This window comes from Rhinatrema bivittatum, chromosome 7 (assembly GCF_901001135.1).
Source record: "Rhinatrema bivittatum chromosome 7, aRhiBiv1.1, whole genome shotgun sequence".
Lineage (NCBI taxonomy): Eukaryota > Metazoa > Chordata > Amphibia > Gymnophiona > Rhinatrematidae > Rhinatrema > Rhinatrema bivittatum.
Genome location: NC_042621.1, coordinates 306,830,583 through 306,848,040, shown reverse-complemented (window position 1 = coordinate 306,848,040; position 17,458 = coordinate 306,830,583). Strand labels below are relative to the sequence as shown.

The 17,458-nt window shown below is 47.5% G+C and overlaps 1 protein-coding gene across 4 annotated transcripts in view; it reads right to left on the bottom strand.

Moving 5' to 3' along the window:
* Window positions 1-362: 362 nt before the first annotated feature.
* Window positions 363-17,458, bottom strand: part of WDR11 (WD repeat domain 11) — a 238,628-nt gene continuing 221,532 nt past the window's right edge. For all 4 annotated transcript variants that reach the window (XM_029610533.1, XM_029610534.1, XM_029610535.1 and 1 more), the window contains 3 exons: window positions 7,080-7,225; window positions 6,897-6,976; window positions 363-2,124 (listed from right to left, as the gene is read on the bottom strand). In XM_029610533.1, coding sequence (XP_029466393.1) covers window positions 1,973-2,124; window positions 6,897-6,976; window positions 7,080-7,225 — 378 coding nt within the window. In that variant the 3' untranslated portion in view covers window positions 363-1,972. The remainder of the gene's footprint in view (window positions 2,125-6,896; window positions 6,977-7,079; window positions 7,226-17,458) is intronic.

Sequence of the window (17,458 nt, the reverse complement as noted above, 5' to 3'; positions counted from 1 at the left end):
AGCAGTTTCTAATCAGCAAAAAATCCAATAAAGCCACAGCCTTAACCCTCACTCACTCCCCCCTCTGGTTGAAGAAGAAAAGTAAGAGACGGTCTGAATGGTCCCCGACACCCACTTCAGCTCAGAACAGGAATTTCAGATGAGAGAGACCTGCCAGCACCTTTCGGGGTTGGATCCGAACTAATTTCTTAAATTGGCCCCTTTGAAAACTGATGAGGGCAAACGCCTATGTTTCACCAGTCTCCTAAAACGGGGGCAGCTACGGAGGCAGAGGAAGGAGGGGAGAAGGTTGCAGGCCTAAATTCAGGGAAATTTCAGTGGACGACGTAGGGGCCTGAGTTCAGCTGAAAATCTGCTTACACTTAGGAGGCCAAATGAAAAGCTGAGTCCTTTTTTTTTTTTTTTTCCCCAAAGTTGACCTCTTTGGGCTCGATTTTCAAAGCCTTTTATGCACACAAAATCTGGTTTTAGGAGTATAAACGGTTGTACTGATATAGCTCGGGGCTCTGCACGCAGACCTTTACATAAACTGCAGAGCTCGGGGATCGGGAGGGGGTGTTGGAGTTGGAAATTACCTGCATATGCTTTGATTTTAAAGAGTATTCCCTTCAACTACACACTCCAAAACCTTATGCGAGGTTCAGCGACTTGTCTGGAGGATTTTAAAAGCAAGCTATGCATGCAAGTTCTCTGGGAAAATCCTCGGGACAGTCTGTGAGTTCAGAGCTAAAAGAAACCACCCTCTTTATGTACCTGAAGAGCTTGGCAGGGCACAATGTGCCCGCACCGTGCTATGCCCAGACCGTGTAACCTGCAGTAGTCGGGAGATAGTGCAAATGCAGGCCCCTGGAAACAGAGCAGAGCCATCTTTCTCCTCTCCGCTCACAGAAGGAAAATGGCTGCTCCTTCCCCATTAATCAATAAGGCTGAGCCTCCATGGAGCAAAGGGTACAAGGGGAGGGAGCCCCGGAGGAACAAGACACAGCAACAATGGAGGAGGAGGAAGCAAGTCACAAAGGGCTTCTTTCCCTACATACCCAGAGAGAGGGCAGGTCCCAACAGACTGAAGAGAAGGGGCTGAGAGTCACAAGCATCCCTGTGCTATCCTGATGCAACCCTCACTCCTCGTACTGAGAGCCTTCCTTTCCCAGCAACAAACCCCCAGAGCTTGTGACTGCAGAAAGAGACTGCGAGGATCAGAGGGTAACACACAATCTGACAGAACAGGGGCCCCCCCCAGGTAACCTGTGTACGATGGAGGGCATCCCCCAAGACGTCCAGGGCCAACAGGAGCTGATGGAATGGCTGGGAAAGGGACAGCGTCTCGGAGGGAAATTTCGGGCTTCTGCCCATTCCACGTGGCCTGCGTGGGGATGTTTTTAAGCTGGGAAATCTCAGATCAGCAGCAATGTGATGTGCAGAGCCGACAGCCATGCCCATCGCACCTACTTGAGCTGGCTTTCCTGTAAGGAGGATGATGCCCACAGCTGCTCCTGCTTCAGCCACTGCTGTGTGGTGGGAGCAGGAGAGTGGCTAACTCGGTGACTCCCTGTCTGACTCCACTAATCTGAGCCTCGGCAGAGCAGGGTGAGGAGAGACGTTTGCAGGTTTTAAGGTTCTGCTGAGCGCTGCAGCACAATATCAGCGGGAGAGAGGCTGGCACTGGAAGTCTCATGGGATGTGAGGATTTCAGTGGGTCAGAGAATGTAAAGGCTCCCAGACTGGTGGGGAAACAGGTAAGAAAGGTTCCTCTACCAGAAAAGAATTTCTACTACCCCAGGTTCTTGTCCTCACTGCTGTATTTCCAGTTTAATAGAAAAGCCAGACCCCAAGAATGCTTTGGTTCCTGGAAAAAGAACACAGCTCACACACATGAAACGGCGCTGGCTACCAGCCGAGGTCAGTCCCAGCGTGGGTATCTGGACGAGTTACACGGTCCCTTCCCCTCCGCGGCCTGGCTGCCTGCTGGGCTTCACTGTAGCTCCTCTGTGGGCTTCTGCAGCTCATCCAACAGATCCTTCCCCAGGGCTCTGGCTTTGCGGGCGAAAAGGATGGCCCCCTGCATGAAGCCCAGACTGCGCAGGCTCCTGGCATAGTCTGAAAACACCGTACGGACCAGCTTATGTACGGAAAGATTAAGGAAAACTTGGAACTGACAGGGGCACACACTGCTTTTCAGGAAGACCGAGTCACACGTACTATATTTTCTATACTAAAGCTGAGCATTCTGGCCAAGGAAAATCGGTTCTTAACCTGCTAAATTTTGTTCCTGTAATACCGCAGATCAGTCCAGACTCCTGAGTTTTGTGCCCCTGCCAGCAGATGGCGACAGATAAAGTTGTATTGAAACTATTTCCTGTTCATACCCCAGATCAGCCCAGATGAGTGGCTTTATGCATCCCCTACCAGCAGATGGAGACAGAGAACAAAACGTTGAGGCTCTGCTACATCTCTGAGCCTGCCACCTGCAGTCCCTCAGTATTGACCTGTACTCTACATCTAGCGCTTGAGCTAATACCTTTGAGTATAATACATAACGGTCGATTTGTTTTGTTTTTTTTATTAATTTTAAATGTCTTTACAATTGTATTTTATTATGTGACTATTGAAAATGTCGTGGTTTTTTTTAGACGTTAATACCTTGTGAACCGTTGTGATGTAACCACGAATGACGGTATACAAAATCTTTTAAATAAATAAATAAATACCCAAGCCAATGTGTAGACAAAATTTACTCCCCAACTAAGGCGGACAATTAACTCAGGGTCGGAGCCCACCTTAACTGGAGCTCCCACTTCCTCACAAGGAACTATAACCGCTTAACCTCAGCAGCTCAACCTATCTACAATTTGCGGATACAATCTGAGAATACAAACGGGAGTAAAACTCTTGACCCTGTTGTCCCTGAGGAACTGGTTCCACCGCCTTGGCTTGCAGAAGGGCTAAGAAATATTCTTGAAGTAGCTCTGGATGTGAGACGGGACCCCCACTGTGGGCTCAGGGGAAAACACCTGGTGGAGTTTCCATGAGATTCAGCCCATAACCCCGCCAGATGACAGACAGGACCCATCGATCAGACGTCACGACTGGTCAACGGTTCACGAAAAAGCAGAGCACCAGAAGAGACAACTGGCACAAGCCCCCTCGCTGCCAGTCAAAACCCCATAGTGGGACTGGCTGTGGGTGTGAGCCCCGCTGCTGGAGGGATCTGCCCCTGGTGCTTACCTGCTGCGGCTTGGAGCGGGGAGCCGGCGGGAAGTACTTTCTAGGTCTATAGAAAGGTCTCCCCAATCCTGGACGGACTGACCATTTGGAAGGGGCCGGTGAGGCTGAGGCTCCGGCGGAGAAGTGCTACAGCATCTCATGGTGGTCCTTTAATTATGTGACTGCTTCCTTGACTTTGTCACCAAAAAGATTATCTCCAGAGCAAGGCAAATCCGCCAGCTGGTCCTGAACCTCAGGGCGAAGATCCGAGGCCCTAAGCTAAGCTAGACGACAGAAATACCTGCCGCTGCTACACGCCCCGCTGTCTCAAAGACGTCGTAGGTAGCATGGACCTCATGCTTACCACATTCAAGGCCCTATTGGATGAGTGCCATGAGGGCCTCCTGGGGCTGCTGCGTCAGACCGTCTTGTCTCCTCTTGGACCTGTTTCCAGAGGTTGCGGGTATACTGGGTATTGTATAAGAGGTAGGAGGTGATTTGGGCTACCAACATGGATCCTTATTACACCCTCCTTCCCATGGCATCCCATGACTGGTTGTCTTTTTCCCGGAAGGTCTGACACATGGGTTTTTGATCTCTTTGCCTTCTTGAGTGCCAACTCAACCACCACTGACTGGTGGGGGAAGCTGGCGCTTTTCGAAGCCTACAGTTTGATGTACTAGGTACACCTCATCGGCCTTCTGGTTAACCAGGGCGACATAGCTGGAGGAGCAGGTCCAGAAAGATCTCATCCACTGGAACCGCTACGACCTCCTTCAGGGCGTCTAAAAACTGGAGGATCTCAAACATTTTATGGTGGGCATTCTCATTCGTTATAAGTTGGAAGGGAATAGCCTCGGCCATTGCACAGATGAACCCAGCGAAGGTCAAGTCCTCCGGTGGAGAATGCCAGCTTTCTTCTAAAGGGGAAGGATCCGACGGAAGCTCATTGGAGTACACTGACCAAAGCATTGGAGGTATCCTGGACCCAGGGGTCATAGGGGCCCTCGGGTTCTTCGAGAGCACCTGGAGGCCCAGGGGAACCACGGGTCCCAGAAAGCTGGGTCCTGGCCCTGGAAGCACCTGGCGTGGTGCCAAGGGACCTCAAGGTGCAGATGGCACCAACGGCTCTTCATCTCTGGAGGAGTCCCTTGCAAGGTTCAACTCCTCCTCGAAGCCCCAAGGAGGGTCGATGTCTGGCACTGGAATCTGTGCGGATGATCCCCGGACCACTGACATCAAGGCAGGGCGACAAGCACCATGGTACTCACATGCCCGGTCCCGTGGGCAGACGGGGGACTGGTGCCGATGTTTGCAGAATCTCCCACTATGATCGGCCCGGGCTTTCCCCAGCACCGAGGACAATGAAGATGATCCGGAAGCCCGGGACTTCGAAGACACTGAGACCAGCCGATCCCCAGAGCCCCCCTGCCCTCAGGACTTCAGGGGAGAGATGGTGTCCGAGGGATTGAGGGCAATTGGTTCCCCTCAGTCCCTAGGTGTCGAGGGTCCCGATGCCGGAGTAGAGGGCTCAGATTTGACCAAGCCAAACACCTTCTCCATTTTGTTCAGCCTGGCCCAACGGCCCTTAAGGTCATCTGGGCACACAAGTTGCAGCCGCGGACTTCGTGTGATGCTCCCAGGCAGAGGATACATACTTCATGTGGATCCGTTAGGGACACAGTCCAGGGGCACTGGGGCATCGGCGAAAGCCCGAGGCAGCCATGAGGTGCAGAGAGACCCCAAGGACACGACAACCGGCGGATATGGGAGACGCAAAAAAGTACTCACCAACCGAGAAGAACCCGAGGGGACCGGAGACAGACCCAGCACAGGAAAAAAATGCGAAAAAGGAAAAAATTTCACAAAGAAAAAACTCACATTTTCCAACCAAAAAGCATGAGCTCCGCGGAAAAGAAAGGACTGAAGAGAGACCCTGCATGGACACAGGGATGGTGGCATGCTAGGCATGCTCAGTGTGCCAGCCAAAGTTTCTAGAAACTTTGACAGTAGTTTTCCATGACTGGGCTCCATCTGATGATGTCACCCATGTGTGAGAACTACCATCCTATCCTGCTTGTCCTAGGAGAAGGATAAATAACCTGCTCTGGCACTTGCACACAGGCCACGCACGTGGTCTGCTCAGAGGCGTGTGCCTGAAACAGGCCCGATAGAAAAATGCACTTGAGCAATCATCCTGTCAAGCCTCCCCTCCCCCCGAGAAGCGGCAGCCTAACGGACACAAAAAAAACCCCCTCCGGTGCTTGCAAACAGGCCGCACACGTGGTCTGCTTACAGAGCCGCGCACCTGCACAGGCCTGACTTTGTGTGTGGTTAAGCAAATGAGCCTCCTGCTTGACCAAACCCCAGATCCCCCCCAATGGCCACAGCAGCTCAGCTTCTCCCTCCTTCCAGCGCTGACAGCCCCCGCCACCGAGCTGACCTGATCGAAGCTCCTGTTTCTCTCAGCTACTCCCAGAAACAGTAATATTTCCCTGCCAGGAGGAAGACTGCTTGAAGGAGGAGACCTCGGTGGGAAGAGGGAGCCAGTTGCCTGGCTATCAGTTTCTCCGGAAGAAGCAGGCTAAAGCCAGACAGGGATAGCCAACCCCCCCGCTCGCCCGGCTCCACCTGAGGGATGGGCCACAAAGGTACCTAACACCTCAGGGAGCACTGCAGCAAATTCTGTCTTCTTTCCCTATTTCTTTTTTTTTTTTTAAACAGACTGCAGGTTTGCACCTCCAACATCTGCTGGAGACAGAGAAATACCGAGGGACTGCAGGTGGCACTCTGTAGCAGTGCCTGAAAAGTTTTGTTTCTCTGCCTCCATCTGTGGGTAGGGGATGCATAAACCCATTCGTCTGGGCTGATCTGGGTATGAACAGGAATGTTCCTTTTTTTGCCCCTTGGGTAATTAATAGAGAAATCTGTCATTAGAAGCTTCCACAGGGTAAAGTGCTCACATTTCCACCAGAGACTGGCGTTTCCGTAGGCCAGCTTGCTGTCTGGTGACAGGTCGGTCTCAGACTGCCGCCACAGCAGGCACAGAAAGGAACATGAGCCTGAGGCCCACCAAGTCTGCCCATTCACCGCTTCCTTGCAGCTACAGATCCTCAGCGCTGGGCTTACCCCAGGCTTTCCTTTCCACACAGCTACGTTTCCTAATGTCACTCCCGAGTCTACTCCCTTTCAGCCTTATAATGGGACCTGTTGCTCAAGAACTCTCTTTACACTGGGAAAGGTTTGCTTCTTGTCCTTTGCTTGTACTTTGAACTATTTAAATGTTTCTATTACATCTCGTCTTACCTTTTCCCTGGACTGTATGGTTGTAGGTCCTGTACCATTTTTGTAGCCCTTCTGTGAAGTCCCTCTACTCTGTCTTTATCCTTTCTGAGATCCGGCCTCCAAAACTGGCAAGGTGAGGTCTGACCAGTGACCCGGACAAAGGCATCATCGCCTCCTTTTTCCTGCTGCTATGCACCCCCTGCATCCTTCTGACACAGCTATGACCCCCTCTCGATCCCTCTCCTGTCTGGTGCACACAGACACCTCACACCCTCCCCTTTCATAAAGCAGGAGGTTACCGGAAGTGCTCGGACAATGTCTTAGCAACGTGGAGCTGAGGAGGTGTTGAATACGGGCAGGGGTACAACAGGGAGAGAAGGGGGAAGGTCTATTGCAGAAAAGGATATCGGTGTCCTCCGAATCTGGGAGAACGCCATAGCTCTGGCAGGCTTCCGCAAACAGTGCTGCACGGTCGTAACACCTCAGGCTGGGGAAAGAGACGGTGAGATATTACAGCAGGTTAGAATAATGCCCTTCGACGATGAAGGGCACCCATGCGTGGGTGAGGCAGGGAACCTGGCGGCGCTTACCTGTGCAGCATCTCAGCGACGCGGGTAAACGAGCCCAGCGACAAGAGCACGAGCATAGCTTTGGATTTCTGATTGACCTGCGGAGAGCAGAGGTGATCCACCCAGCGCTTTAGCACCTCTGCACACTCCTCTGCATTCAGACGTACCTGTCAAGTGGCAGGAGGAGACATTTTGTTACCTGGTAATATATATATTTTTTTTATGAATCCCGCTTCACCAGACAGGTGGGTTATGTTCCCCCCCCAGCAGCAGATGGAGGCGGAGTGAACAGCTTTCTCTGCGATATCATCGCCCCTACGTAAAGGTGGTGCAGCACAGAGAAACCCGGTATCCCTTTGACAAAGCACCAAACCGAGCATAAACGTGATCAACATGAAACAGTAGTTAAAGGAAGAAGAGAGATTGAACTTCCCTTCGCAAAGATTATCCTCCAAGAGTAGCATTACTGACTGCATTATTTATTTATTTATTTAGCATTTTTCTATACCGACTTTCCAATAACAAAATTATTGATCAATTCGGTTTACATTTTAAACAATAACAACAATGACAAGTAAATGTCTTACAATGAACAGTTCGAATTAACTTGGATTAAGATATATGGGGGTAATAACATAATTAACATGAGCGGTGCCTAATATAGGCTAGAGGTTGGGTTTTGATAATAGACTGCCGAAGATAATAGACTGCCAAAGACATTTTGCATTACAGCAAAGACAACGTTTGTCAACCCAGACGTATCGTGCCGGTCATATTTTAAATCAATTAATAAAACCAAGGAATACATGAACACAGGTTTCATTTCAAACTTGACAAATGAACCAGTTTTATGGTCTGGTCATAATTTAATAAGTTTTGCAATTCAGGTTACCAGTAACACGAAAAGACATTAATAGACTTGAAACCTGGAAATTGTGCCACCCTCCTATAAATTACAAAGCTTTTTGTTCTCGCTGGATTCAGAACTCGTTTCATATCACTCAAAACCCAGCTGATGCTTTAGTACTCGTTTAACACACAACTAGTGGATATAATGCAAGAAGCAGCCCCTATCACAACGGGCAAAAGGGAACTGCACCTTGGAATGGGCCAGCAGTGAGAGAGGAAAAAGCAGGGAAATGGAGGAGGGATAAAATGCAAGAAAGTGAGGTGGCCTTTTTTAATTCACGTGAGAACGAACTTTGCAGGAAAAGGCTGAAGGCAGCCATGGGCAGACCTTAAGTAGGCTTCCTCTGAACAACGAGTGCCAAAAGTTAGCTGATTCTTTTGAAACAAAGATCGATTTTACTAGCAAGAGTAGGGATTGACGAAGCAGCAGTTCAATGGAGGGCTTTGACGATCTCTCTTGGAGGGAAATGGAGAACACCTTAAAAAGATGAAGTAAATCCTTCGCTGCATTAGCTCCAATAAGCGTTTTCTTTCATTGCAAATCTTAACCTCTATAGGAAACTGCTTGTTAGAAGCTGGTGTACTTCCTGAATCACAAAAACCGGCACTAATCAGACTGGCTATTAAACAAGAATTTTATTTTATTTTTAAATGTTATATACCGCTAATTTCAAAACAAATGGTTCAACGTGGTTTATAACAGTACATCCATAAAAATCATTAAAAAATGTAAACATCTTTCAAAGAGAATGTAAGCACATTCAAATCAATTAAATGCTTTGCTAAAATAAAATCCTCAATTTTTTCCCAAGAAGTTTCAAATCCCTTTCTAACTGCAGCTCTAATGTAATGCATTGCGCAGTGTAGGTGCAAGACGTGAGGAAGCTTTATTTGTAAACCGTTGCGATGGTATATAACTTAGCGACGGTATAGAAAAGTTTATAAATAAAATAAAAATAAATATTGTGTGGCATTTGCACTGTAGGAATCACCGACAAATTATCTGAATGGGATCTTAGCTGCCTTCCGGGAGTTTATCATTATCCATACATCAATGCTCTAGTTACAGACCAATATCAAATTTACCAACTCTGGCAAAGATTGCAGAACGCTCAGTACGGCTTTAACTCGTAGTTTCTTGGACCAGTGTGCGGTCCCGAGTCCTCCTCAGTGTGAATGTGGGACTGGTCACAGTACCGAAACATTACTGGTCTCAGTTTTTTATTTTCTTCTCCATCAAGTGGATACAAAAAAAAAACCTGTAATAGCAATATTTTTAAACCTATTTTCAGTTTTTGAGCAGTTATTACACCGTCTCGCTGCAGTAGGGCTGGGCGGAGCCTGGTTCAGGTCCTACTTATCAGAAAGAATGTTTACAGACAATGATGCACGTGATAGCGCTTTGTGGTGGGATTTAAAAGCAGGCGTGCCTTGAGGATGCATATTACCTGCCGCACTGTCCTCCCTTGTGTAAAAGATTGGAAGAATGTGTCCTATTTTATGAGATCTATGCTGATGCTAATCAGCTGTTCTTTCCATTGGAGAACAGAAAGTTACAGAATGTCTAGAGAACATCCAGGCTTGGATGCCAACCAATCACGTTATACTGAATATAAAGAAGACTGAAGCTATATTAATTAGTAAAAACTTTGATTTCAACTCCTGCCCTGGACTAACATATGACAAGACGCTGATTCCCTTTGCAGGTATCATTCGTAATCTAGGCTTTTTAATGGAGCTTACATTGGCTTGCACAGCTCTGCAATCTGGATTTCATGCATTTCCATTACTACACCCTTTGGATTATATTTTGCCTGTAATTAATTTTAGAAGTATTATGCAAGCATTTTTACTTACATTGATAGACAATTGTAATGTTCTCTTAATGGGACTGCTTGCGGGCAATACAGTTATTGCAGGGCACTATAACCCGGTTAGTGAACATGTGACACCATTACTAATAAAGCTGCATTTGCTGCCAGTAGAACACCACGTTAAATTTAAAATCTTGGTATTAGTATTCAAGGCCATAAAAGGTGATGGCCCACCATATTCCTCAGCTCTCTTAAATCGCTACATGCCAAATTGTTCTCTACAGTCAGAAGATGACTTATTATTGCCCGTACCGGACTTTAGGCAGATTCGATGGACTGAAACGAGTGAACACGCATTTGCATTAATAGGTCCTCAGCTATGAAATATATCACCCCATTTCTTGAGACTGTTACAAGGAATAAAAATCTTTTGCAAACAAATGAAAGCCTATCTTTCTACAGAAGCATTCTCAGTCCACTCTAAGCACTCTCAGTCTGAATAATCAAATAGAAACATAGAAATGACGGCAGAAGACGACCAAACGGCCCATCCAGTCTGCCCAGCAAGCTCCCACACCCATTTTTTTCTCATTCTTATCTGTTACTCTTGGCCCTTAGTAACTTTTTGGTTCTATTTCACTTCCACCCCCGCCATTGATGTAGAGAGCAGTGCTGGAGCTGCATCAATGTGAAGTATCAAGCTTAATTGGTTAGGGGGTAGTAACTGCCTCAATAAGCAAGCTACTCCCACGCTTGTTTATCCAGACTATGTAATTCAGTCCTTGTTGGTTGTTGTCTGAATATAATTCCACTTTACATCATTCCCCCTGCCATTGAAGCAGTGAGCTGCGCTGGATATGTATTCCACGTGAAGTATCAGGCTTAATTGATTCGGGGCAGTAACCACCATAACAAGCAAGCTACACCCATGTTTATTTGTTTATCCAGACTGTGTAATTCAGTCCTTGTTGGTTGTCTAAATATAAATCATCTTTTCTTCATTCCCCCCCCTGCCACTGAAGCAGTGAGCCATGATGGATATGCAGTGAAATTGAAGTATTAGGCATTATTTGGTTTGGGGTAATAATCGCCGTAACAAGCAAGCTACTCCCCTCTTTTTTGTGAATGCAAATCCTATTTTCCACATTTCCATATTTCTTCTTGCCGTTGAAGCATAGAGCAATGTTGGAGTCACATTAACCGTATGTATGTTTATTGAATAAAGGTATTATCTCCAGGTAGTAGCCGTCATTCCTGCGAGCCACCCACTCTTCATTCACATCCTCTAGACTTTATGGATCCACAGTGTTTACCCCACGCCCCTTTGAAATCCTTCACAGTTTTAGTCTTCACCACTTCCTCCGGAAGGGCATTCCAGGCATCCACCACCCTCTCCGTGAAGAAATACTTCCTGACATTGGTTCTGAGTTTTCCTCCCTGGAGTTTTAAATCGTGACCCCTGGTTCTGCTGATTTTTTTCCAACGGAAAAGGTTTGTCATTATCTTTGGATCATTAAAACCTTTCAAGTATCTGAAAGTCTGTATCACATCACCTCTGCTCCTCCTTTCCTCTAGGGTGTACATATTTAGATTCTTCAATCTCTCCTCATAAGGCATTCGATGAAGACCCTCCACCTTTTTGGTCGCCCTTCTCTGGACCGCCTCCATCCTATCTCTGTACCTTCGGAGATAGGGTCTCCAGAACTGAGCACAGTACTCCAGGTGAGGCCTCACCAAGGACCTGTACAAGGGGATAATCACTTCCCTTTTCTTACTCAATATTCCTCTCTCTATGCAGCCCAGCATTCTTCTGGCTTTAGCTATCGCCTTGTCGCATTGTTTCGCCGACTATAGATCGTTAAACACTATCACCCCACTATTCTTTCCTTCAGCAGCGACTCCAATACTTTTCCCAACACCGAGGTGAGGCTAACCGGCCTGTAGTTTCCAGCCTCCTCTCTGATCCCACTCTTGTGAAGAGGGACCACCACTGCTCTTCTCCAATCACTTGGCACCACTCCCGTTTCCAGGGATCTATTGAACAGGTCACTCAGCGGAGCACATCAGCCCTTCACCACCCATCGAATACATTTCTTTTGGATTTCCACACCCCATATGCATGACTATGCACTTCTTGGCATTGAATCTCAGCTGCCATATCTTCGACCAGTCTTCCAGCTTCCGTAAATCCCATCTCATTCTCTCCACTCCTTCCGACGTGTCCACTCTGTTGCAAATCTTAGTATCACCCGCAAATAGACAAACCTTACCTTCTACCCCATCCGCTAGGTCCTCACGAAGATATTGAACAGGACCGGTCCCAACACCGACCCTTGCGGCACTCTGCTCATCACCGCTCTCTCTTCCAAGTAAGTTCCATTTACCATCACACATTGTTTTCTGTCCTTCAACCAGTTTGCTATCCAGGCCACCACCTTGGCACTCACTCCCAAGCTTCTCGTTTTATTCACTAGCCTCCTGTGCGTGACCGAATCAAAAGCTTTGCTAAAATCCAAGTAGATGACATCTAGTGCTCTTCCACAATCCAATTCCTTAGTCACCCAAGCAAAAAAGTCAATGAGATTTGTCTGACAGGACCTTCCCTTGGTGAAGCCATGCTGCCTCTGGTACAGCAATTCTGCTGTTTGTAGATAGTTCACTATTCTTTCCTTCAACAGCGACTCCAATACTTTTCCCACCACCGAGGTGAGGCTAACTGGCCTGCAGTTTCCAGCCTCCTCTCTGTTCCCACTCTTGTGAAGAGGGACCACCACTGCTCTTTTCCAATCACTCGGCACCACTCCTGTTTCCAGGGATCTATTGAACAGGTCACTCAGCGGAGCCGCCAGCACATCTCTGAGCTCTTTCAGCATCTTGGGATGAACCTCATCAGGCCCCATGGCTTTGTCTACTTTCAGTTTTCCTAGCTCTTCCCATACATTCTCTTCCGTAAATGGAGTTTCATCAATTCCACTCTCCTCCAGTTTCTTGTTAACTAGCGTCGGTCCTTCTCCTACATTTCATTCAAACTTTTAAGGAAGCCTAGATGTTGTAGATGTTATTGACTTGATTTGATAGTTTTTAATGTCTAAATTGGTTTTGTTTTATTGTACACCATTTAGTTTAATTTAATTGTACTGTCAGACTGCTGCCCACAAGGCCCGGACTTCTCCCCAAATTTTCTGTATATGCTGCTCTGAAAGAAACACTTTGCTCTAAGCCGTATCAAACCAGATGCCCAAATACTCCAGAATCTGGGATGGCTGTAGCCTGCTCTTGGCTAAATTCATTACCCATCCAAGGTGCTAAAGAAGTTGAACCACCCTGCTCCACACCACATGGCTCTCTGCCTCCAACCTGGCCCTGATTAACCAGCTGTCCAAGTACAGATTGACTAAGATGCCTTCCCTGCGAAGTGCAGTGGCCATGACCACCATTACCTTGGAAAAGGTTCTGGGCGCCTTAGCCAAGCTGAAAGGTAAGGCCTGAAACTGGTAATGGTGACATAGCACCGCAAAACGCAAGTATGTGTAAATATGCATCTGTAAGGATGAGCGAAGTGAGAAACTTTCCCTTCTGATGGACCCTTGGTCTGACCCAATATGGCAATTTCTTATGTTCTAAACTACCGTGATCACCGACCTTAAGGTCTCCATCCTGAAGTGAGTAACTTGAAGAGACCAATTGACTCCTTTCAGATTCAGAATAGAGTGAAAGGATCCCTCTTTCTTGAGACCACAAAGTAAATGGAGTAGCGGCCTGTATCTTCCTGATCTTTTGGAACTAGAACAACGGCCTTCAAATCAATCAACTGCTCTAAGGTGGCTTGCACTGCCACTCTTTTTTCTACAGAGTTGAAAGGGGAAATCATAAAAGCTTAGCATCTCATCCGGACATAGTGTGTTTTCTGAAAAGAGTAAAGCATTTGCGTCCTTCAGTCCGAAGACTTTGTCCATCCTGGAATCTTAACTTGGTCCTGTGAATACTGTGTGATCCTTCCTTTGAACCTTTGCGAAGGGCTACTTTTGAAGGATCTTACCCTGAAGGCGGTGTTCCTGGTGGATATTTTCTCGGCGAGAGGGATTTCTGAGCTCCAAGCCTTATCGTGCAGAGAGCCTTTTTTGCAAAGTTCTGATGAGGGATTCTTATTGCAGGTGGTTCTTTCTTTTTTGCCCAATGTAGTATCGTCTTTTCATCTTAGACAGACTGTGGAACTGCCAGGGTTTTCTCACCTGATACCAGATTCTCCCCATGCGAGGGAGCTTCATCTTTTGGATGTGAATCAGGTTCTCCTCAGATATCTCAAGGTGACCAATGGATTTTGGTGCTTGGACCATCTTTTTATGCTATTCAGGGGACCAAAAAAGGGTTGTAAAGTGGCTAAGAGTACGATTGCTCATTGGTTGAATGAGGCGATAGTTTCGGCTTATATTAGTAAAGGTAGGTCGATCTCTGAGGGGATTGTGTGCGTATTCTACTAGGACACAGGCAACCTTCTGGTCAGAGTTTCAGTTAGTGTTGCTGCAGGAGATTTGTCAGGTGGCAATGTGGTCCTCTTTGAACACTTTTACCAGGCATTGCCGTTTGGATGTCAGAGCCCCAGACGAGGGCTCCTTTGAGAGTGTACTGAGTGCAGGTCTTTCGGGATCCCATCCAGGTTAGAGGGGCTTGGGAACATCCCACTTGTCTCGACTGATCTGGGGTATAAACAGGAAAGGAAAATTGGTTGTTACCTGCTAATTTTCGTTCCTGGAATACCACATATCAGTCCAGAATCACGGCTCATTATAATGCTTTTCAAAAGACCTGTCCTGATTCTGGACAACCCTGGTGATGCAGACTTAAGTTGTATGCTGCAGAATAATATTGTATATACTTCTCACTTGTTTGAGACTCAAAATTCTTTTTCTTGCCCCTTGTTCTGGGGTCAGTTTGGTTGGGAGTTTGCAACTTGTGCCCCAGCTTTTTTAGAGGAAGAGATCCAGAAAATTGGGATTAGACATCTTGGCTTGGGTACAGGTCAATACTGAAGGACTCCAGGTGTCTCACTCGGATATATAGCAATGCCTCAAGGTTGTGTTCTCTGCCTCCATCTGCTAGTAGGGATGCATAAACCCACTTGTCTGGACTGATCTGTTGTATTCCAGAAACAAAAATTAGCAGGTAAGAACCAATTTTCCTTTTTGCTTCATTCCCCCATGGCGGCAGTGTCTCGCTGCCTGCTGGCATCGGTAGCCCACCGCCTTCATGTTGTTTTTCACCCCTCTTGGTTCGTGCCGACGTGGCCTCTTTGGGTTTTTGCTGATGCCCCCAATGCCTGAGGACTATGTCCTTCATGAACCCGCACAAAGTATGCATCCTCTGCCTGGGGGCATCGCACGAAGGGATGTCTAGCTCGCCTCGATAAGATGGAGATTCTCTATAGGGCGAGCATGTTAGAGCCATTGACGCCGAAGAGCCGCACCAAAGGCACCGAGCTCGCAATAGTGGTGGGGCTCTCCGTTCCGTCGGTGCCGCTGGTGGATAGGGGCGCCAGGGACTGACTTCTGTTGGTCTCCTCCAGGTCTAGGACGTCGGGTTTGTCATCATCGACCTCAGCGCCGGGAAAAGACCAGGCTGAGCACCGAGGGAAGCCAAGGAAGCATCGGCACTGGTCAACTTCGATGCACGGTGCCGGTTCAGTCCACAGTCTACCATCAGCTTGGATATTTTATGCAAGAACAGGCCTTGCCCTGAATTGGGGGCACAGATATTCACCAAGGTAAACAAAGTGTCATGGGATGAGCAACTTAATCGTTATAAATCTCCTTTCATCATTTTTCAGAGTGGCCTTAACATCAACCACTACATTTTTTGAAAATAGTATCCCCACCCCACAATATTTATGTCTCAATGATGCAGAGGCCAGGTATTGCTGGGGAAACTGCGAAGACCAAAGTACCCCCTTCATTACACCTCCAAAGATGTGTCTCATGGCACAAAAATGGAAGCCTGTATACATCTCAGATCCTGAAAGAATAGACTTCTCTTTCCCTATTCAGTGTACCCATAATATGGTTCCAAACCCAGGTAATAGCACATTATCAAACACTAAGTCCCCTGCTCTCCAAACTAAAATCTGCATGATATCTGCATAAACGCATTCAGAATCAATATGACAACACCCGCCCACCACTCCCTGGAAGACACCCCCCCACCCTTTGCAAGCCAACTTTCCTTGTGGTAGCCAAATTCCTCCATAAGGAATGACATCATCTGAGATTACTACCCCAAGCTCACCCTCCCGACCTCAAAAGCAAGCACAATTTGAGACATGTTAAAGAATAGCATCCCCCCAAATATGTAAAAAAAGAACAATCTGCTGCATTTAAAAGTAAGAAAGCAGCACAAGCCTAAAGCACTGGCTGAGCAACACAGAATAACCTTGATATAAACATTGTGTCCTTCAAGTTGGGTTATGTGGAGAAGAGAAGGACGAAGAAGGAAATCCATTTGACTGTCTCTTCAGCTTCTTGCCATTTGCCACCCACTGCAATCTGGGTGGCGCAAGGCCTCCACGCGGTTGTTTCGCCTCCCTGTGACCGGGTACTCCCCTTGCGATGGTCACCCCAGCAGCATTCAGGATCTCCATTGCTTCCGCTACCGTTCGAACCTTGGATGCTACTCCTTCAGCCGTGAAGCTGAGTGCAAAAGGGAACAACCAGCGATATCGCAGATTCCGGGACCGCAACTCTGAGATGACCTTAAACGCTCTCCGCTTACGAACAGTGATAGACAGGTCCTGAAAGATCTCAATCTTGTGCTCATGCCAGGTGAAGGCACTTTGCGGTCTCGCTTTAAGAAATATTGTTTCCTTCACTTGAAACTCATGGAAGCAGGCTACAATATCCCTGGGCAAGGGAGCCATGGGGTGACCCCAGGGTCCTGTGACCCTTTCCAGTTGCACTTTTGGAGAATCAGTAGCCTGTTCACCCATGCCAAGAACGGACTCACAAATACTTTCCACGACTCTGAAACTGTCCGCATACTCAGCACTCTCAGGAACCCCCTAAATCAGAGGTTAGCTTTCCTCATGCGATTCTCCAAATCTTCCATACGATCTTGAAGATCTTCCTGTGAAGCCTGAAACTTGTCGTGTGCCTCGTGGATCTGCGTCAGCGCTGCAGCATAGTTGTCCATTCTAGATTAGGCCTGCTCCATGCGCCACCTCAGCTCCAGCAGATCGTTCTGAATTTCAGCCACAGAGTCAACAATCTCCTCTTGGCATGCCGGAATACGAAAACCTGTTTTAAAATCGGTTTTCTTCCGCAAAGTTGTCATCTGAGCGGTTCAGAAGTGCTTGCCCCACACCAGCAGTGCGAGATTGGCGAGACAGAGTAGGCAATTAATAGGGGATAAGAGAAAATCGGGTTGGGAGCTGCTGCTTCAAGCAGCCATTATTCGAGGTGATGTCACTTGCTCTGGACGCATGTTTTTAGTGTGTTGGTATTACATCTGTCTGCGAGTTAGAGTCTTTTAACCCTTGCCTTAGGGAATTATAATTCAAAATGTGTAACAAGGGCTTTGCTGCAGGTTTGTTTTCATTCAGCACGAGACTTTGAAATAAAACAGATTGGAAAGGGTGGTGGACTCAGACAAAGGAAGAGAATTCAGGAAAGCAGGGAGGAATCCAAGTGC